Source organism: Carettochelys insculpta, chromosome 24, assembly GCF_033958435.1.
Source record: "Carettochelys insculpta isolate YL-2023 chromosome 24, ASM3395843v1, whole genome shotgun sequence".
In the NCBI taxonomy this organism is placed as follows: domain Eukaryota; kingdom Metazoa; phylum Chordata; order Testudines; family Carettochelyidae; genus Carettochelys; species Carettochelys insculpta.
In genome coordinates, this window is record NC_134160.1 from 19,979,877 (window position 1) to 20,002,260 (window position 22,384).

Below are 22,384 nucleotides of genomic sequence, written 5' to 3' on the forward strand. Positions count from 1 at the left end.
TATCTGTCTGCCTATGTCAAGGCTGAATGCTCCGACTGCAGATTTTGTTTACTATGTGGTGGCTAAATATAGACTATGTATATGCTAAGTCCTATCCAGGAAGTCTGTGGATCACGTCAAGGTTTCTTGTTACAGTAGGAGACTGCGGAACCAGAATAAGCAGAATTACCATCACCTTGTCTTACCAGATTTTTTTGTTGCACCTAGGTAGGAGCAGTGCTGCAGTGACTAAATAGTGGAGTTGGCCTTCTTATTACCTAGGGTTTCAGAACGCAAAGTTTCACTCCAGGCAGTGTCAGAAATAAATCAATGGGAACACAGGGCTTCCAACTGATGACAGCTTGATACACACAAGCTTGCTCTTCTCTAAAACTACTAATTATTAGAATTAAGAACACAGAGACATAAGCAACAGGATTAGAGCATCACAAATAATTACCTAAAATCTCAGACTGTATTGAGTACTGAGCAGCAGGATGCTGATGGCTCATTGCTTCCCTGCTGTGGTATATGGTGTCAGGACAAAAGTCTCTTGGGATATCTTTAGAGAACTGCTTGAAGATACACTCTATTAACTAGTCTTTTTATAAATATTTTTTTTACAAAACATGTATAGCTAATCCCAATGCTCCCACTGTCAACAAAACATTCGTAACAATCTGAGACATAAAAAGGTTCTATATCAAAGGTGACCAAACTCAAGGTCTCCATCCACTTATTTTCTTTATTTCATAATGGGTTGATTCTTTTCTTCCCTCCTCCCATTCTGATCAACCGGAATTGTAAGCTCACTGCGAACATTGACTCCAACAACCCTGCTTGTCCAAATTAATCTTTAAACATGTGGCATTCTATTTTTTTTTTTAATTAGCAGTGGCTGAATTACCTAAAAATAGGAGTTGGTGTTGAGTAATTAGCAGCACTGATGGCCTGTTGCTCCCCTGCTGGTTAGTATGGTATCAGTATGACTGCCATTAGCTTGATCAAATTCTGCGATAGCACACTCCTCAATTTTGGAGTAGCAGAATGACCAGGAGAAGAGAGTATCTTTGTGGGAGTGGTAACCAAGGGCTTTATTGGATCACTGCATAATGCACACATTGTTTGTCTGAGAAATGAACATCTGTGGCTTAAGTCCCAATTACACAACGCTGTTCCCAGTTGTGGTTAATTGCAAAGTTTCTGCTGAGTGAATCTGTGAGCAGATTCTGTATCCATCCAGGCTATGGATGTGGTAAGCTGAAAGCTGATGCACCGGTTTTAGAGCCTGACCATTTCTGTACATAAGGTGAGAATACTATCATGAGAGTGGTTCCTGATGGGGATGGAGAGGGGACACGGAGGATGTAGCATTATAAAAACGTACTTGTATAGTCACAGAGGATGACATTCATCACAGATTTGTCAGCTATCACACTCCATAAGTGGAAAAGAATGTGATTAGCTAAGATGGCCATGGGGACAACCCCATGCTCTGAGTATTCCTTAGCTTCTGACAGATGATGGGACTGAACAACATGGAATGAGTTACTCAACAAATTACCCTGCCCTGTTCATTCCATCTGACATCTGGTACTGGCCATTATTGGAAAACAGGATACTTGTCAAGATAGGCCATTGGTCTGACCCAGTATATCTATTCTCATGAACAGCTACTGGTCCTTGGAAGCGACAGTAAGGCGGACGGTGGAGGGGGAGAGGTGGAAGGAGAGAGGGGAACATGACAGAATGGGATGAACAGGGATGAGAGAGTTGTCAGTTTTCCATCCTTCTATGGATCATCCTGCTGCCTATCTATAACCTCTCAATTGTCCACAGGTCCACTGAAGAGTTTGGAGCTGTTGCTGGAGGAGACACCAAGTCCTAGTAGAGGGCTGCTGGGTACAGGCACGAGTACTTCATCAAGAGTGATCAGATGCATTCTGGAGATAAAATTTATTGTTACTAGCAGGGCCTGCTCCTTTGTGGTGGGGGGCAGGGGCAACTGGTGTCTGTGGCAGGTGCCTGGGAGGAGGCATCTCTGGGAGGCTCTGCATCAGGTGACAGCCAGCCAGTGAGCTCCCAGCTTAGTAAGGGGGCCAGTCTGGTTCCTCACAGTGCCCTGGCAGTGGAGGAATCTCTCGGGGTGGAGTGGGGTGTAAAGGGCATTGAGCGCCCAGGCACCAGCTGCCGCTGCCCATCCTCCTGCCGCAGGCACCAGTTGCCCTTGTCCCCTCTCCTGCCACAGGCACCAGGGCTCTGGGGAATGTTCACACTGGCTCCAGTGGGATGCATGAAGAGACAGGCTGCGGTTGGGTTGGGGGCAGGGGAGTGGGAGGGTCTGCAGGGGAGGAGAGAGAATACAGAGGTGTAGCCGGCTGAGGGAGAGGGCTGTGGGGGACTGCAGTTGTGTGCGTGTGGTGGGGGGGGGATGTTTACACTGACTGCAGTGGGACAGACGGACACACGAACGCCTCTGAGTGGCAGTTTGATTACACCTATGAAAGTAGCTTTTTCATATATTGCACATGGGAATTTGAATTCAAAGAAAGGGTACATCTTGTATCCAAATACAACCACTTTTAAAATATACTTAGTGGTTAGCTAGCAGAAACATTTGTCACATAAGGAGCTGAGTCAGCTGAACCATTTTCACTCAGAATTAGGAGCACTGGGCTAAGGTGCTGTCATTCTAATTGAGGTTGATGAAAAAGCTACATTTCACTTTACAAAAACCTGTGATATTGTCAACATTTCAAAAGCCACATTCAAAATTTACACAAACTCAAGTAATGGGTGCTTCTGGGGACACACAGAATTTCTCTTCCTCAAATTCTATTCTGTCATTTAAAGATGACATTCAGTGAAAAGGAAAAGCCTTTATACAACACATTCTCCAAATTTAGTTCAAGTTATTGTCTTAAAAACTCAATTCAGTAAATTTAGCAAATATTTCAGAAGCTAACTGCATTTAGATCAGGCCACATTGGAACGATTACTTTAAAAATAAAAAACAGCTCTGAATTTTGCTTCTGAGGGGGAAGCACTGTCTCTGAACCAACAAGGATTCCAGTCAGTCTTGCTTTGCTTCTTTCAAGGCTTGAAGTCTTTCTAGCAGAGGAGGGTGGGAATAATGCCACATTGAAAATATCCAGTCAGAAACAGGAAACCCCAAATTATCTTTGTTTAATTTGATCAGAGCAGAGTATAGGTCATTAGCCTTCCCCAGTTCCTTGGCAAATGCATCAGCTTGAAACTCAAATCGTCGGCTCAACACAGTCAAGCAAAAAGAGAGAACCTGTAGGGGAAAAACAGATGAAAATGGTATAAAATCTCAGCTGCCTACAGTTTTCAGGAGAGACCCCAAGCCAAGTACCCAGTAACCTATTTTCCCATACACCAGTGTTACCCAAAGTGTGGTACACAAAAGAAGTTCAAGGGGTAGGTGGCAGAAAATAAATCCCTAAAAATCAGGAGATAAACACTGTGATGGCACTGGGAGAGGGGGTACACTGATACGGCTGAGGTCCTGAAAGGGGTATGTGAACATATTAAATTTGTGAAGAGTGTCAGGCTATCCAAAGTGTGGTTCTGGATCAAGAACGGAGCTTCTGTTGACATCTCTGAGGACATTAACCATGATGTTTGCCTCATTGACACAGCTGTCACTATGGATCTCGCTGTGGAGTCCACCATATTGGAGGTGATCTGAAGAGAGGCCCCTGCTACATTTTCCCCCTCAACTAAGATGGCAGGGAACTATTGCTTGGAGTGCTCAGATAATCAGTTTGCAAATTTTGTTACTGATGACTGCCACATATTGAAATCATATCTCCCAAGTCAGGCACAGTGGTTTCCCCACTTACAACTGAAGACTGGAAGATGAAAAAAAAAAAACTTTCCTGTGAAATAAATCCAGTCACTTGCCGTATTTATTTTTGGGAGCTTGGCCTTGCTGCACTTGCTTATCTCTCTCATTGACAACCAAAACCACTAGAGTTTGAGGCTGGGTCTGTCCACTAGGAAATGGGCAGAGGATAGGATTTGCCACAAAACCTTGACCAGCTTTACCTCCCCTTCATGAACAGGGGGTGCCACCAACAAAGCCACCACAGTGAAGATTTCAAACAAAGCATCTGAGGGTTCTCCCAACTCCTTTGCTCCAGAAATGAGGTTTGCTGCCACATTCTTCAACAGCTCCTGGTGTGCCCTGACACTGTTTTGTGACACTATTTGCGACAGTCACACCAGTGCCTCATTGGCCAAGGAAGACAAGGATGTGAAGGTGGGATGAAGGACTGGCTCTGTGTCTGCTGCATGAGTGATCTCCATGGATACTGAGGCACATTGGTCAGGTCCTTCATCTAAATCCAGGAGCGAGTGGGATACTGTTGCTGACCCCCTCTCTGAGGGTCCTGACACAGAGTACTGTATGAGGGTGTTTGGTGCCTCAGGAAGCCCTCCTGGATTCCAAAACTGGAGTGGGAAAGGCCAGTGGCCCTAAGAAAACTCCCTCAGATTTGGCTGTGGACCCTTGCCTGAGGGACCCGCTACCTCCTCTTCCAAGGAGGAAGAAAGTTCTTGCCTTGGAAACCACTATGGTGCCAATGACTTCAAAGTCCTTTTCCTGCCTGCTATCCTGATGTCTGGAGCATTAGGATCAGTGCCGGGGATCTGGGTCTGGAGCCATCTGCTTAGGGATCAGTGACAGAACTTGGCAGAATAGTGATGGTAACCATTAAGATAAGTGCTTTGAGTCTGGTGACCAAGAACCACTTGACAGGACGTGCTGCCTTGATCCAGATGACCAGTGCCATGAGTCCAGAGATCTCCACTTCAGTGCCACGGATCATAGAATCATAGAACATAGAACACTAGGACCAGAAGGGGCCTCGAGAGGCCATCGAGTCCAGTCCCCTGCCCCAACAGCAGGATCGACCACTATCTACACCATCCCTGATAGACATCTATCTAATCTGTTCTTAAATATCTCCAGCGAGGGAGATTCCACAACCTCCCTTGGCAACTTATTCCAGTACCTGACCACCCTGACAGTTAGGAACTTTTTCCTAATGTCCAACCTAAACTTCCCTTGCTGCAGCTTAAGTCCATTGCCTCTTGTTCTCTCCTCAGAGGCCAAGAAGAACAAGTTTTCTCCCTCCTCCTTATGACACCCTTTAAGATATCTGAAAACTGCTATCATGTCCCCCCTCAATCTTCTATTTTCCAAGCTAAACAAGCCCAATTCTTTCAGCCTTTCTTCATAAGTCATGTTCTCCAGACCTTTTATCATTCTAGTCGCTCTTCTCTGGACCTTCTCTAATTTCTCCACATCTTTCTTGAATTGGGGTGCCCAGAACTGGACACAATATTCCAGCTGAGACCTAACCAGTGCAGAGTAGAGCGGTAGAATGATTTCTCGTGTCTTGCTCACAACACACCTGCTAATGCATCCCAGAATCATGTTTGCTTTTTTTGCAACAGCATCACACTGTTGACTCATATTTAACTTGTGATCTACTAGAACCCCTAGATCCCTTTCTGCTGTACTCCTTCCTAGACAGTCTTTTCCCATTCTGTATGTGTGAAACAGATTATTCCTTCCTAAGTGCAGCACCTTACATTTATCTTTATTAAACTTTATCCTGTTTACTTCAGACCATTTCTCCAATTTATCTAGATCATTCTGAATTATGACCCTATCCTCCAAGGTAGTTGCAACCCCTCCCAGCTTGGTATCATCTGCAAACTTAATAAGCGTACTTTCTATGCCAATATCCAAATCATTAATGAAGATATTGAACAGAACTGGTCCCAAAACAGACCCCTGCAGAACCCCACTTGTTATGCTTTTCCAGCAGGATTGAGCACCATTAACAACTACTCTCTGGGTACGATTAGCCAGCCAGTTATGCACCCACCTTATTGCAGCCCCATTTAAGTTGGACTTGCCTAGTTTGTCGATAAGAATATTATGCGAGACCGTATCAAATGCTTTACTAAAGTCTAGGTATACTACATCCACTGCTTCTCCCTTATCATCCTTGCATTGCCTGCAATTGGGCTCCTCACCCTGGGGACCGTTATATCTTGCCTACTGTCTGTTGCCACCCTGGAAACCAGTGGCATGCTGCGGCCTTGTGCCAGCCATCAGGGGAGCAGTGCCATCCCATGGGGACTGATACTGAGTCCCGCGAACAGTGCTGGACATTTCAGTCAGTGTGGGAAGGTAAGAAGTGTTATCTTCCCCGGGGATCATCACTTTAACATTGACTGCTGTTGTGGTGGGAAGTGGTACTGTACAGGTAGAGACTATGGCAGAAGTCCCAGTGCTGGCTTCCCCGTGGAGATGACCACGTTCTGGTGGGGCAGTGTTGGTGCCAGCAAAGATAGGATATCTTTCACAGCCTAGTATGCACAGGACTTCCAGGTGCTTAGGACCTCTGCTACTATCTGGGGTAGATGGTGGCTCTGTATGAAAGCTGGATAGCCTAGCTAGTTATGCAGTTACCTGACTGGACTCCAGAGACTTGCTGTCTTGCAAAGGTTTATGCTCCTCCCTGAACTTTCCCCTTCCCACATGGCAGGTTGGAGAACACCCTCTTCTCACATGCTTCCTCTGATTCTTAATGCTGCCAGGGATAGGGACCAGTGGTGAAGGTGCACTTTGTACGAATGCTCAGTGCCAAGTCTGATTTCAGCAGCTCAGAGAATAGCATGAGGACCAACTCTAAGAGGAGCACTTTCAATATTATGTCCCTCTCCTTTCTTGTTCTGGACTTGAAGTTCTTGTAAATGTGACACTTACCATGCTAATGTGGACCTCTCTCAAACACTTCAAGTAATTTTGATGAAGGTCACTGATTGGCATGGGCTATCTACAGGAATCATAAGGCTTGAAGCCTGAGGATTGGGGCATTCCAGTATCTGGGGGGACTATCTAACTTATCTACAACTTTAATTTTCTAGTCGTTAAAGAAGAAAAACTACTCATCTAACCTGTTTACAATACTAAGGGAAAAAAACCATGGAGTGAGTGCTTGACCCAGTGAAGTGGGGCTCAGCCTTTGGGTCAGGTCCTGGGACAAGTCTAAGGCAGCCCTGGGAACTCCATTACAATGACCACTGCTCTAGCCTGAATAAATCAAAGAGAAATACCAATCTGTTCTTCAGAAACCTCTAACTATGCCCTGAAATAAACACATATTACTGAAGTAATTATCAAGAAACCAGTATAATGTTCAAATGCATCTCTTTTTAAGAGGCCATTTCACAAAGATATGTTTTACCTCATTATAAGGTGAAAAAATGAACTGGAAAATAATCAGCAGGCCAATCAGGGTGGGTTGAGTCTCATAGAAACCAAATGCAGTGAAGAGTTCTCTCTGACCAATTAATACTGCAAACAAAAAGAAGCAGAGGAAGGAGTTCATCTAGGAAGAGAGGAAACAAAATATTCCTATTAATGACTTAACTACCCATACAAATATTGCTTAAATGATTACAAAGGTGCTCAGAAGCAGGGTTCCTACTGAAAAAATAGTATGCAATCATGTATTAAATACTGTATCATAATGCACATGCTCAAAGGACCAAATCAAAGTTTCACAGGCAACTCAGTTCTGACATTTTCTAATGTTCAAGTATGTGACTTTGCTACCTAATAAAGTACTTTTAATATAATTTTCTGTGTGTAATTGTGACTGAAGTCTGTCATTTATTCCTCTCTGCCAATGACTAGGCTGGCTTTATACAGGCCTGAGAATAAGAACAGCCAGACCATAGGGTCAGACCATAGGCCCATCAAGCCCAGTATTCTGTCTTTCAACAGTGGCCAATGCCAAGTGCCCTAGAGGGAATGAACAGAAGTGATCAATTCCGTGTCACCCATTTCCAGCCTCTTGCAAACAGAGGCTAGGGACACTGTCCATGCCCACCCTGGCTAATAGCCATTGATGGACCTATCCCCCATGAATTTATCTAGTTCTTTTTTAAACTTTACTATAGTCTTGGCTTTCACAACATTCTACAGCAAGGAGTTCCACAGATTTACTGTGTGTTGTGTGAGAAAAATATTTCCTGTTTGTTTTAAACCTGCGGCCTATTAATTTCATTTGGTGAACCCTAGTTCTTGTGTTGTAAGAAGGAGTAAATAAGAATTCCTCATCTATTTTCCCCACACCAGTCATGATTTTATATACCTCTAACATATTACCCCTTAATCGTTTTTTTTCCAAACTAAAAGGTCCCAGTCTTATTAATCTCTCCTCATATGGCAGATGCTCCATACCCCTAATCATTTGTGTTGCCCTTTTCCGAACCTTTTCCAATTCCAATATATCTGTTTTGAGATGGGGTGATCACATCTGTACACAGTATTCCAGATGTGGCTGTACCATGGATTTATATAAAGGTAATATGACATTTTCTGTCTTATTATCTGTTCCTTTCTTAATCATTCCCAACATTTTGTTAGCTTTTTTGACTGACGCTGCACACTGAGTGGATGTCTTCAGAGAACTATTCACAATGACTCCAAGATCTCTTTCCTGAGTGGTAACAGCTAAATCAAACCCCATCATTTTATATGTATAGTTGGGATCATGTTTTCCAAAGTGCATTACTTTGCATTTACCAACACTGAAATTTCATCTGCCATTTTGTGGCCCAATCACCCAATTTATTAAGATCCTTTTGTAGCTCTTCACAGTCTGCTTGGGACTTAATTATTTGGAGTAGGTTTGCGTCATCTGCAAATTTTGCCATCTCGCTGTTTATCCCTTTTTCCAGATGACCTATAAATATGTTGAACAGGACAGGTCCCAGCCCACATCCCTGGGGGTACACCACTATTTACATCTCTCCATTTTGAAATATGACCATTTATTCCTACCCTTCGTTTCTGATCTTTTAACCAGTTACCAGTCCAAGAAAGGACCTTCCCTCTTATCCCATGATAGTTAACTTTGCTTAAGAGCCTTTGGTGAGGGAACTTGTCAAAGGCTTTCTGAAAATCTAAGTACATTACATCCACAGGATCCCCCTTGTCCACATGCTTGTTGACCCTTTCAAAAAATTCTAATAGACTGGTGAGGCATGACTTCCCTTTACAAGAGCTGTGTTGACTCTTCCCCAAAAACTTATGTTCATCAATGTGTCTGACAATTCCATTCTTTCCTAGAGTTTCAACCAGCTTGCCCGGTACTGAAGCAGACTGACTGGCCTGTAGTTGCCAGGATCACTTCTGGAGCCCTTTTTAAAGATTGGCGTCACATTAGCTATCCTCCAGTCATTTGGAACAGACACTGATTTAAATGACAGGTTACAAACTACAGTTACAGCAACGAAGGGTCCTGTGGCACCTTATAGACTAACAGAAACGTTTTGAGCATGAGCTTTCGTGAGCACAAACTCACTTCTTCAGATGCTGGTCTTGGGAATCTGCAGGGCCAGGTATAAATAAGCCAGAGCAAGGGTGGGGTTAACAAGGTTAGCTCAGTCAGCAAGGGTGAGGCTCACTACCAGCAGTTGATCTGGAGGTGTGAACACCAAGGGAGGGGAAGCTGCTTCTGTATTTAACCAACCATTTGCAGTCTTTGTTTAAGCCAGAGCTGAGGGCCTCGAATTTAACGCCCTCAGCTCTGGCTTAAACAAAGACTGCGAATGGCTGGCTAAATACAGAAGCAGCTTCCCCTCCCTTGGTGTTCACACTTCCAGATCAACTGCTGTAGTAAGCCTCACCCTTGCTGACTGAGCTAACCTTGTTATCCCCACCTTTGCTCTGGCTTATTTATACCTGGCCCTGCAGATTTCCAAGACCAGCATCTGAAGAAGTGAGTCTGTGCTCACGAAAGCTCATGCTCAAAACTTTTCTGTTAGTCTATAAGGTGCCACAGGACCCTTCATTTCTGTTACAGATCCAGACTAACACAGCTACCCCTCCAAAACTACAGTTAGTAGTTCTGCAATTTCACTGTTGAGTTCCTTCAGAACTATTGGGTGAATACCATCTGGCCCTGTTGACTTATTACTGTTTAGTTTATAATGTTGTTCCAATATCTCTTCTTGGCTACGTCTACACGTGCCCCAAACTTCGAAATGGCCATGCAAATGGCCATTTCGAAGTTTACTAATGAAGCGCTGAAATGCATATTCAGCGCTTCATTAGCATGCGGGCGGCAGCGGCGCTTCGAAATTGACGAGCCTTGCCGCCGCGCGGCGCGTCCAGACGGGGCTCCTTTTCGAAAGCACGCCACCTACTTCGAAGTCCCCTTATTCCCGTGAGCTCATGGGAATAAGGGGACTTCGAAGTAGGTGGCGTCCTTTCGAAAAGGAGCCCCGTCTGGACGCGCCGCGCGGCGGCAAGGCTCGTCAATTTCGAAGCGCCGCTGCCGCCCGCATGCTAATGAAGCGCTGAATATGCATTTCAGCGCTTCATTAGTAAACTTCGAAATGGCCATTTGCATGGCCATTTCCAAGTTTGGGGCACGTGTAGACACAGCCCTAATGACACTTCAATTTGAGATAGTTCATCAGATTTGATACCTGAAAATAATTGTTCAGGTTTGGAAATCTCCCTCACATCATCAGCTATAACAACTAATGCAAATAAATCATTTAGTTTCTCTGCAACTGCCTCATCATCCTCGAATGCTCCTTTAGCATCTCAATCATCCAGTGGCCCTAGTGGTTGTTTAGGAGGCCTCCTGCTTCTGATGTACTTAAAAAACTTTTGCTATTACTTGTTGACTCTCTGGCTAGGTGTTCTTCAAATTCTTTTTTGGCCTTCCTAATTGTATTTTTACACTTCACTTGGCAGTGTTTATGTTCCTTTCTATTTTCCTCACCGTATTTAACTTTAGTTTTTTAAAAGGATGCCTTTTTGTCTCTCACTGCCTCTTTTACTTTATTGTTTAACCATGGTGGCACTTTTTTGCTTCTCTTACAGTGTTTCTTAAATTGGGATATACATTTAACTTGAGCCTCTATTATGGTGTCTTTAAAAAGTTTCCATGCAGTTTGCAGGCATTTCACTTTAGGTACTGTACCTTTTAATTTCCATTTAACTAACTTTCTCATTTTTGTGTAATTCCTCTTTCTGAAATTAAATACTACAGTCTTGGTCCTCTGTAGTATTTTCCCAGCCACAGGAATGTTAAATTTAATTATGTTATGGTCACTATTACCAAGCGGTCCAGAAATATTCATCTCTTGGACCAGATCCTGTGCTCCACTTTGGACTAAATCAAGAATTGCCTCTCCTCTTGTGCGTTCCATGACTAGCTGCTCTAAGAAGCAGTCATTTGAGGTGTCAGGAAACTTTACTTCAGCTTCCCATCCTGAGGTGACATGTAGCCAGTCTATATGAGGATAGTTGAAATCCCCCATTATTACTGGATTTTTTATTTTGATAGCCTCCCTAATCTCCCTGAGCATTTCACGGTTACTATCACAATCCTGATCAGGTAATATAACCCTACCATTATATTCTTATTATTTGAGCATGGGATTACTATCCAGAAACTGTGACAAGGTAAGACTGGGAGGGGGTGAGAACAAGAGGGAAAAGCAGGGCTGGCAAGCAAGCAAAGTCCGAGCAGCTGGGGAGGAAGCCGCCCCAGTGCCATTTGGGCCCAGCTCGTCCCACTTAAGCCCGCTTTTAAAAGAACCTTTTGCCCAGTAGGACAGGGAGAGAGGAGAATGATAGAAGAGGTGATAGAGGAGAGGAGAGAAGAGAAAAGAAAAGAAAGCAAAAGGAGTTTTTCTAGAGGCACCAGAGGAGGAGAGGAGTGCTCAGCCGCAAGGGGCTAAAGGCCCTGCCCAGGAGGCCCTGAGATTCGGTGTAAGGCCAAGCAGACTGATCACACAGGAGGAGCCAAGCCAGGAGGGAGAACGTACTGCTGCCACCACTGCCGCTATCTGGAAGAGGTACTGGGGGGAAGAATTATCTGGGAAAGTGGCCCAGGAAAGAGCTGCAGCATTCTTAAGAATGGGAGCCCTTCCCCACCACCAGCAGCCATGCAGGGTCCCTGGGCCGGAACCTGGAACAAGTGGGTGGGGCACGGAGTTCCCCCAGACCACCATCTTCCCCCCCATCTCAAGAAGGGTGACGGTACCCTGGCCATGGGATAGTGGACTAAACAGAGGCCCAGAGCCCGGGAGCGAGGCAAGCCTTGCCACAAGAGATTCTGGGGAACAGTTTGGTTCATTTATGATTTTCACATTATTTGATTTTACACTTTAACGTATAGTGCCCCCCCAAGCACGACCTGCTCTGTCCTTCCGATAAATTTCTACCCTGGTATTACTGTGTCCCACTGATTATCCTCATTCCACCAAGTTTCTGTGACACTTATTATACCGATCTCTTCATTTAATACGAGGCACTGTAGCTCGTCCATCTTATTATTTAGACTTCTAGCATTTGTATATAAGCACTTTAAGAACTTGTCACTCTTTAGCTGTTTGCCATTACATGATGTAATTGAAAGAGACTCTGTTATACTTGACTGTTCTTCATCAGATCCTACCTTTGTTTTATCATGTTTCATCTTCTGCTCCTTACTAGGCCAGAGAATCTCCAGTAAGAGATCCTGCCCCAAGGGATGCCACCATCTGAACCGCGTGCACCTCCGCGCCTGTCGGCTTTCTCCCAGCCTGTAGTTTAAAAACTGCTCTATAACATTTTTAATTTTAAGTGCCAGCAATCTGATTCCATTTTGGTTTAGATGGAGCCCATCCTTTCTGTATAGGCTCCCACTTTCCCAAAAGTTTCCCCAGTTCCTTAAATATCTAAACCCCTCCCTTCTACACCATTGTCTCATCCACTCATTGAAACCCTGCATTTTTGCCTGTCTAACTGGCCCTGCACGTGGAACTGGAAGTGTTTCACAGAAAGCTACCATGCAGATCCTGGACTTCAATCTCCTACCTAGGAGCCTAAATTTGGCTTCCAGGACCTCTCTCATATCCTTCCCTATGTCATTGGTACCAACATGTACCACGACCACTAGCTTCTCCACACCACTACACATAAGCCTATCTAGATGTCTCAAGACATCCGCAACCCTTACACCAGGCAGGCAAGTCACCATGCAGTTCTCCCAGTCATCCCAAACCCAGCTATCTATATTCCTAATAACTGAATCATTCATAACTAAAACCTGGCTCTTCCTAATAACTGGAGTTGCCTCCCCCAGAGAGGTAGCCTCCGTGCTAGAAGATACTCCGACATTATCTGGGAGGGCCCCGTCTATGGGATCTCTTCCCTATGCTCCAGGTAGATGTTCTCCTTCCCTGAGACTTTCATCCTCCTCAGCACCACGGCTGTCAGACTGGAGGTGGGACCATTCTATCATGTCCCGAAAAGTCTCATTTATGTATCTCTCTGTCTCTCTCAGCTCCTCCAGTTCCACCACCGTGGCCTCCAAAGCATGTACACAGTGTGAGGGCCAGGAGCTCCCTGCACCAGATGCACACGTAGGTCACCTGCCCAGAGGGCAGGTAATCATATGTGCAGCATTGTGTGCAATAAACTGGATAGCGCCCCGCCCCCCGTATTACTGGGCTTCTGCCTGTATTGTCTTATTGGGTGCAACAAACTGGATAGTCCCTACCGTTTTGCTGGGCTTCTGCCTGCATTGTCTCATTAAGCCTGAAGTTGGTCCCTTGGATTAAAGTTAGGTTGTTACAAGGCTTTAAATTTGAGTTGGATGATTTAAGTTTTGCTAGCCCCACCTCACACTTACCCTCTAAACTCCCTCACAAAACTCCCCTGTTCACTAGCTCCTCTGGTCGCTTAGGGACAAACTTTATAAAGCCCTGCCCTGCCTGAGTAGCCCTGCCCCCTCGTTAAGGGCTGCTAGGCTCAGCACACATTCAGCATACAGTCCTCCAAACAAACAGACCTACCACACACACAGCTTCTTTCAGGCAGGCAGCAAGCACACTACAATACAAACACACACACACATGCTTCAGACAACAGATGTACCCCACAGGTCACGTAATCACTGCCCCTTCATCTGGAGGACTCACTCACAAAACTCCCCTGTTAGCTGCTCCTGTTCACTAGCTCTTCTGGTCGCCTCGGAGCAGGCTTTATAAAGCCCTGCCTGAGTAGCCCCACCCCCTCATTAAGGACTGCTAGGCTCAGCACACGGTCCTCCAAACAAACAGACTGACCACATGGCCTCTTTTCTTTGAAAATTTCCGAAGCAAGATTCTATAACAACTTTACAGATTTATTCAAAGTATGTGTTTAATGTGTAAAGGCAGCATCTCAAAAGGCAAAGAGATGTTTCCATGGAAAAGTGCCAGAGCAGAAGAGGTGAGGGGCTTGTTATAAGCAAGAGTGGAAAAGATGTAGGGAGAGACAGATTCGTGAAGGTTCTTGAGGAGAAGGTCAAGACATTTGACCGTAAAGCAGTGAAACATGGGAACCAGTGGAGAGGTTCAAATGTGGAGGCAATAGAGGCTAAGCAATGGGCTTAGAGGATGATCTTAGCAGCTGAATTTGGACAGATAAGTAGCAACATGTATACTAATGATGCCAGAGAAAAAAATTAGAAGTGCCAGGGTGAGAGTTTTAGTTGTGTGGATAGAAAAGAAAGGTTACTCACCGTAGTAACGGTGGTTCTTCGAGATGTGTCCCCGTGGGTGCTCCACATTAGGTGTCGGGCTCGCCCGGCGCCGCAGATCGGATCTTCCAAGCAGTTTCTGCCGGACCGCGCATGCGCCGGTGCGCGCCGCTCCCCCGCGCGCTCCCAGCCATGTGCGCGATCTGGTCCCCGCCAGTTCCTTGACCAACCGCCTCGGATGCTCCTGCAAAACACTAAACAGAGATCCGGAGCGGGGAGGATGGGCGGGTAGTGGAGCACCCACGGGGACACATCTCGAAGAACCACCGTTACTACGGTGAGTAACCTTTCTTTCTTCTTCGAGTGTCCCCGTGGGTGCTCCACATTAGGTGACTACCCAGCAGTAACCCAAGATAGGAGGTGGGTAATCGGATTATGTGCAGCTTGTCCCCGAGAGGACCGCTGCCAAGAGACGGGTATCCTCTTGGAATACCCTGTGAAGGGCGTAATGTTTGGCGAAGGTGTCACAGGATGACCAGGTCGCCACTCTGCAAATGTCTTTTAGCGCAACGCCCTTGAAAAAAGGCTGTTGATGCTGCCACCGCCCTAGTGGAATGAGCCCTGGGCGTGGCCAGTAAAGGAGTCTTTTTGAGTTTGTAGCACATTTTTATGCAAGATACGATGTGCTTAGAGATTCTCTGCGAAGAGAGACATTCTCCTTTTGATTTGGGAGCGATAGAGACTAGGAGCCTATCCGTTCTCCGGAAGGACTTGGTCCTGTCCATATAGAAAGCTAGCGCCTGCTCACGTCCAGGAGGTGTAGGCGCACCTCTTTGTTAGAGTTATGAGGCTTTGGATAAACAAGGGTAAACAATAGGTTCGTTAGTATGAAACTCAGAAAGAAACTTTAGGAACAAAGGCTGGATGCAGCCGTATGGTTACCGCCTCCTTGGAAAAACAGCGCAGGGCGGCGTTGCCATAACTGCCTCAAGCTCGCTCACCCTGCGAGCTGACGTGATTGCGAGAAGAAAGGTCGTCTTCATCATAAGGAGGCGGAGGGAAACCGTGGCCAAAGGCTCAAACGGTGGTCCCCTTTTCGCATTAAGCACCAGGTCCGAGTTCCACAGAGGTGGAAGCGGTTTCTGAGGGGGGTATAGGCTTACCAGCCCTTTGAAGAACCTGGTAACCATGGGATGGGCGAACACCGTGTGCCCTTCCTCTTCGTGTCTAAACACCAAAATGGCGGCCAGGTGGACCTGAAACGAGGATAGCGAGAGTCCTCCTCTCTTGAGGTCCAGTAAATACTCTAATATCACAGCCATAGGCACCGAAAGGGGGCTAGCTGTTTGGTAGAACACCATGCCGTAAAGCGAGTCCATTTCTGCTTGAAGGTCTTCCTGGTGGAAGTCCTCCTGCTACTTTCTAGGACTTGCTGCACTTCCTCCGTACATGTGCTCTCTAGGGAGCTGAGCCATGGATTAACCACGTTTGTAGTCGCAGGCTTTGGGGGTGCGGATGCACTATGGACCCCTGGGCTTGCGTGAGCAGATCCCGCGCCACCGGAGGGGACATCGGTGGCCGGTCCGACATGCGCAGGAATAGGGGGAACCATTGCTGTCGATCCCACGTTGGGACTATCGGGATCATTCAGGTTCCTTCCCTCCTGGCTTTCTGCAACACTTTGTGGATGAGCACTGTGGGAGGGAAAGCGTAAAGCAGGGGGCCCCTCCATGAGATCGCGAAGGCATCCCTCAGGGACCCCCGTCCCAGTCCTGCCCTGGAGCAGAATCGTGGGCACTTCTTGTTGTGCTGAGTAGCAAACAGGGTCTATCTGGGGAAAAACCCCATGCGTGGAAAAATCGGTTGCAGCAGATCGGGACGGATCTGCCACTCGTGCGTGAGTGCGAAACGCCTGCTCAGCTGGTCTGCCTTCACATTGCGAGCGCCTGGTAAGTACGAGGCTTTCAAGGTTACATTGTTGGCGATGCAGCAGTTCCACAACCGGACTGCTTCTACACATAAGGCACGGGACCGAGCTCCTCCTTGCCGATTTATATAAAACATGGTGGAGGTATTGTCTGTACTGATCCCGACTACCTTGCCTTTCAGTTGGTCTCGAAAGTGTCTGCAGGCGTTGAACACTGCTTTGAGCTCCAGTATATTTGTGTGCAGTGACTGCTCCATAGAGGACCACAGCCCTTGCGTCACCTCTTCGCCCATGTGTGCTCCCCACCCTATGAGGGGGGCATCTGTAGTAAGAAAAACCAATACGTGTGGTTGGTGGAAGGGTACCCTTGTTAGCAGGTTCTCGGGGTTTACCCACCATTGCAGGGATTTGCGCACCTCCGTTGTGGGCGACGCCATCCTGTGAACAGTGTGTGCTGCCGGTTTGTATACGCTCGCCAGCCAATGCTGCATGCTGCGCATGTGTAACCTGGCGTTCTGTTGTACGAAACGTTGCTGCTGCCATGTGGCCCAGCGGCTGTAAGCACGTCAGAACCGGCACCATAGGGCTGAAGGTGAAGCCTTGCGCGAGGGAGCCGATGGCCCGAAAGCGAGTCTCTGGTAGATACGCCCTCGCTGTAATAGAATTTATGCGTGCCCCTACGAACTCTATGTCCTGTGTGGGGTCTGTCTTTGATTTTGTCAGATTGATAAGCAGGCCGAGCGAAGAGAACGTGCCTGCTGTGACACATATTATGCGTAGTACCTCCTCCTTTGAGGCCCCTTTGAGTAGGCAGTCATTCAGATACTGGAATATAAATACCCCCTGTCTGTGCAGGTAGGCTGACACCACTGCCAAGGTCTTGGTGAAGACTCTGGGGGCTGAGGAGAGCCCAAACGGTAGGACCTTGTAAGTCGAGGGCTGCGAACCAATCTCCATCGTCTAGTGCCGTAAGGATGGAGGCGTTTGTGATCATCCGAAAACGTTGCTTGCGCAGGTACCGGTGAGGCCTCGAAAATCTAAGATGGACCTCCCCGTGAGGAAGTACCTCGAGTAGAACCCTCTCCCTTGCAGTTGCTCCGGCACTCTTTCCACTGCCCCTACGAGCATGAGATGGTCTACCTCCTGCTTGAGCCTCGCTACATGGGAGGTCTCCTGGAGGTGGGGCCCCGGGTGGAGGTCATGGCGGTGGGAGCAACTGGGAGGGGATGGCGTACCCCGTGGCTATGATCTCCAGCACCCATGTGTCTGTGGTGATCCTTTGCCACTGGTTATAAAATGGTCGGATGATGGCCTTGAGCACTGGTTTCGTGCCCTCTGGAAGCGAGTCCATGAGGGAGGTCAACCTAATGTGGTTGTTGAAATTATGGTTCGCTAGATGCGCTGCGTAATTTGCCATTGGCAACAGTAGCGTGGAGGAGGAGTAGACCTTTCTGCCCAACAGCTCTAGCTTTTTGGCATGTTTGTTTATTCCCCCACGTTGCGACGACTCCGCCACCAAAGAATTTGGTTGTGGGTGGCTGAACAGGAACTCCATGCCCTTCGTGGGCACGAAGTATTTTTTTTTTTTTTTCGCTCTTTTGTGGACAGGCGGAATAGTCGCAGGAGTCTGCCATATCATAGTGGCAGGCTCCAAGATTGCGTCATCAGCGGTATTGCTATTTTGGAGGAGGCCAGAGGTCTCAGATTTTTGAGGAGCTTATGGTGTTGCTCTTGCACCTTTGCTGTCTGGAAGCCTTGCGTGAAGGCCACCCTCGTAAAACAGCTCTTGGAACTGTTTGAGATCGTCCGGAGGATGGACGCCCCCCGGGGCCGTAGCCTCATCCGGGGAGGAAAGCGAGGAACCGCTGGGGTACGTCTTTCTGGACCCTTCCGGTTCCTGCTGATGATGGTACACCCTCTCACTAGAGGTGTGCGAGGAAAAATCTCGGGGTTCCATAACCAGTCCCCCCTGAGATGCTTAAGTCTCTGTCCCCGGTCACAATTGCCCTCGGGGGTACGAGATCGTTCGTAGGGATCTTTCCCTAGTAGATTGCCGATGGTGTCTATGCCCTGCGTGGTAGGGGCGACCACGGCAGTATAAGCACTGGTCTTGGGAAGGTGACCTAGACCACTCCCTTGGTGCATACCCTTTGCGTCTGGGGGAGGGAGACCGTCGAGACCCTGGAGAGAGCGACTTTGCCTAATAGTCCAGCGGTTCAAATCCCAGGAAGGGTGGAGGTGGTCCCAGCCAGGGTGAGGCTGGTTGCAGAAATGGAGAAGGGGGCTCCGGGTAGGCCAAGGGGGGGGGGACCCCTGCCTTCTAGTTGGAGTCTGCAACATAGCGGAGGGCTGTGAGAAAGCAACTACACAGCCCTGTGCGGAGAGGGGCTGCAATGCCTCCTCTTGTGTGCAGTCTTCCCCCTCCCTTGAGGAGGTAACTCCGCCCCTGACATACAGGGGATCCCGGCCACGTCCGCACCGAGCTCGGCACACTCGAAGTCGGTGCCGCATGTGCGGTGTCCTTCGGTGCCGGCAGGCTGCGTGCCTGCGCGCTCTGCACCGCCGGTTTTCCGGGGGTCGGTGGTACCGGCGCTTGTTTAGCCGCCGCCCTGCCTGCGGTGCGGGGCGGCTGGCTGATTATCGAAGGGTGAGCCGCTTGCACGTGGCTCTCCGTGCCGCCGCCGATCAGCTGTTGCTGCGGCTGGGGGCTGCTCGCTCCTCCCGTCCCGCTCGTTGTTGCTGCCGGCAGGGATCGGGCTGGGGGGCATACAGGGCATTCCGGCGTCCGCACCGAGCTCGGCACGCTCAAGGGCGGTGCCGCACGTGCGGTGTCCTCCAGTGCCGGCAGGCTACGTGCCTGCGCGCTCTGCACCGCCGGTTCCCCAGGGGTCGGTGCCGCTGCCCGCGGTGCCGCTGGTACCAGTGCTTGTTTAGCCGCCGCCCTGCCTGCGGTGCGGGGCGGCTGGCTGATTATCGGAGGCTGAGCTGCTTCCACGTGGCTCTCCGTGCCGCCGCCGATCAGCTGTTGCTGCGGCTGGGGGCTGCTCGCTCCTCCCGTCCCGCTCGCTGTTGCTGCCGGCAGGGATCGGGCTGGGGAGCATACAGGGGATTCCGGCCCCGTCCGCACCGAGCTCGGCACGCTCGAGGGCGATGCCGCATGTGCGGTGTCCTCCGGTGCCAGCAGGCTGCGTGCCTGCGCGCTCTGCACCGCCGGTTCCCCGGGGGTCGGTGCCGCTGCCTGCGGTGCCGCCGGTACCGGCGTTTGCTTAGCCGCCGCCCTGCCTGCGGTGCGGGGCGGCTGGCTGAGTATTGGAGGCTGAGCCGTTTCCACGTGGCTCTCCGTGCCGCCGCCAATCAGCTGTTGCTGCGGCTGGGGGCTGCTTGCTCCTCCCGTCCCGCTCGCTGTTGCTGCCGGCAGGGATCGGGCTGGAGATACTTTCCTCCGTTTCTGCGCTGATGGAGTGAGGGAGGCAGCTCTCCTTCTAAGGGCCCCGGAGGGTCCCTCCTGCTGCAGCCGCTCCGGCGCTTCTGGCTGGAGGGCCTTATCAAGAAGCAGCATTTTTTTTTTTTTTTTTTTAAAGCCTGAAGAGGACATTGTTGGTGAGTCTTTGTGTTTTTAAGTGGGTACTTAGCACCTTCTTTGTGCCGTTTTCCCCGTCCGATGGCCTGCCTTAGCAGGAGGGCTGATAGCCCTAGCTCCTGGCCTCCGGCGCTTGTTACTGGGACTGGCTGAGCTGTCCCTCTCCTAGCTTGTTCGTTGTTGTTTTTTTTTTTTTTTTTTTTACAAAATAACAAACGGCTAGCTTATAGTAGCCTAAGTGCCTGAAAAAACTTTAAGAAAAAAACAGATAAAGTCGTTGAATACACTACTTGGCCTTAGCCTAGTTGGATTCCGTCTGCAGCCGACGGCGGTTAAGAGGAACTGGCGGGGACCGGATCGCGCACATGGCCGGGAGCGCGCGGGGGAGCGGCGCGCACCGGCGCATGCGCGGTCCGGCAGAAACTGCTTGGAAGATCCGATCTGCGGCGCCGGGCGAGCCCGACACCTAATGTGGAGCACCCACGGGGACACTCGAAGAAGAAGAAAATTTCTGACTGGAAGAAGTAGAGATTGATTCCAAGTGGCAAGTTGACAGTTACATCATGGCCCGGAATACCTGCAGTGACCAATATAAAAAAAAAAGCCAGATGTACTGTCCCCTGGAGTGGAACAGGAGAAAATATCAAAACATGCTCAGGAACTGTCATACTACCTGCAGCAAACACAAAAAAAATGTGATGTATTAAGGGGTATTTCCATGACATTGGGAAGCAAACTCAAGAACAGGCCTGCTGAAGCAGACTGGGAGGCAGGGGCAAAGAGGGCAATTGTCCCTGGGCCCAGTATTTCAAAGAGACCTGGAGCTCCAGCCAAAAGTCGCAGTGGTGGTGACTAGAGCTCTGGACCTCTTTGAATTGCAGCTCCTGCACGTGGGCTGTGGGGTGGGGAGGAGGAAGGAACTGGCACCACGGTCAGAGCATGGAGGGCCAAATGCTCTAGTCTCTGTCCCTTCCGCAGCATGGAGCTAGGCCCCCGCTCCCACTTTGCCCTGAGGGTCGCGGCATCTCTCAGCACCTCTGCTCAAAATAGCATTATTGATGGGATCTGCTAAGATTTTACCATCACCAAGAGCAAGTGAAGGAAAGAGACTGATAATGGTAATCAACAGCAATTTAGAGTGGAGTACTGAATATTTTCTGTGGAGAGAGAAAACTGAATTAGATACCCCCAGAGCACAAAGGAGATTTGGGACCTATTTCCCTAGTTTTTGTGTATTGTTCAGATTGGTTTGCATGAGTAAACTCATTTTGTCAGGCCTCACTTTGGAATGTTGGGGTGCCATTTTACTGGTGTCTTTCCAAACAACCACCTCATTTGTGGGACCTTGGTGAAGTGCTCTAGTCCCCAAGTAAAAGGGAGTAGAGCACCCTCCTACTACAGCATGATGGAAGAGTCATCAAAACTCTCCCCTCCCACTCAGGGAACAGGAACTTCAAGAAGATGTAGATGAGGAATGATTTGGGGCGGGGGAAGAGGACATGAGAAAAGCCGAGACTTTGGGTGAGGTTGAGAGAGGATGTTCTGTAACAAGAGGAGGACTACAGCGTTGGATGTTTCCTCCCTTTGTTCAGATTGTACTAAGGTGTGCGTTCCCTCTGGGAATGACTGGATGTGGCAGGCAGAGGCAGGATGCAGAACACTAGATAGGAGTTGTAGGCAGGCACCGATCCTGCCTCAGATTCACAAAGAAGCAGGGGAGCCAGACAAGCTAGGCAAGAATAAAATCCTGACTTGAGCAGTTGGTGGTGGGTTTACAATAACATCCCCAAATAGATGCTGTAGTGAGACACTGTTAGCAGTGTGGTTTCCGGACATGTGTTCTGCTCCCTGCTATGTTGCTAACAATTGGCTGTATGCATGCTCCCTCCAGACTGCTGCTTTGGCTTCTTCAATTAGTCAGTGCAACAGATGTCTGGGAGTTCCCAGTAATCACAAGTCAACTGAGGTACGAAGGAACTGGAACCAGGTTTATTGTTGTTGACACATGGGCTCTAGTATTCTGGGTGTCCCCACTTGGATGCCAGCAGGTTTGCACTAGTACATGCATGTGCCTTGACAATGGACTCCACATGCTTCTAGGGGGCAGAAAGGCTCCTCTCTGTTTCCCAGGTCGGCTGACAAAGTACCGGTGACATATACTTTTATACCCAGTGTGACAATTTCCCCTGTCAGCCCCTCTGGGTCCCTGCACTTCCTGGCAGTTCTCTGTTGTGCCTCAGAGACTCACAGAGACTCTTTATCTGCCCAGGCCTTTCCAGAGGCAGGTGTCTCCACTTAGCGAGCCATCCTCATTGTAGG

At 48.6% G+C, this 22,384-nt stretch overlaps 1 protein-coding gene across 5 annotated transcripts in view; it reads right to left on the reverse strand.

Moving 5' to 3' along the window:
• Positions 1–1,044: 1,044 nt before the first annotated feature.
• The window catches only part of ZMPSTE24 (zinc metallopeptidase STE24), a 106,473-nt gene continuing 85,133 nt past the window's right edge, over positions 1,045–22,384 (reverse strand). For all 5 annotated transcript variants that reach the window (XM_074976520.1, XM_074976519.1, XM_074976518.1 and 2 more), the window contains 2 exons: positions 7,269–7,412; positions 1,045–3,277 (listed from right to left, as the gene is read on the reverse strand). In XM_074976520.1, the coding sequence (XP_074832621.1) occupies positions 3,053–3,277; positions 7,269–7,412 (369 nt within the window). In that variant the 3' untranslated portion in view covers positions 1,045–3,052. The remainder of the gene's footprint in view (positions 3,278–7,268; positions 7,413–22,384) is intronic.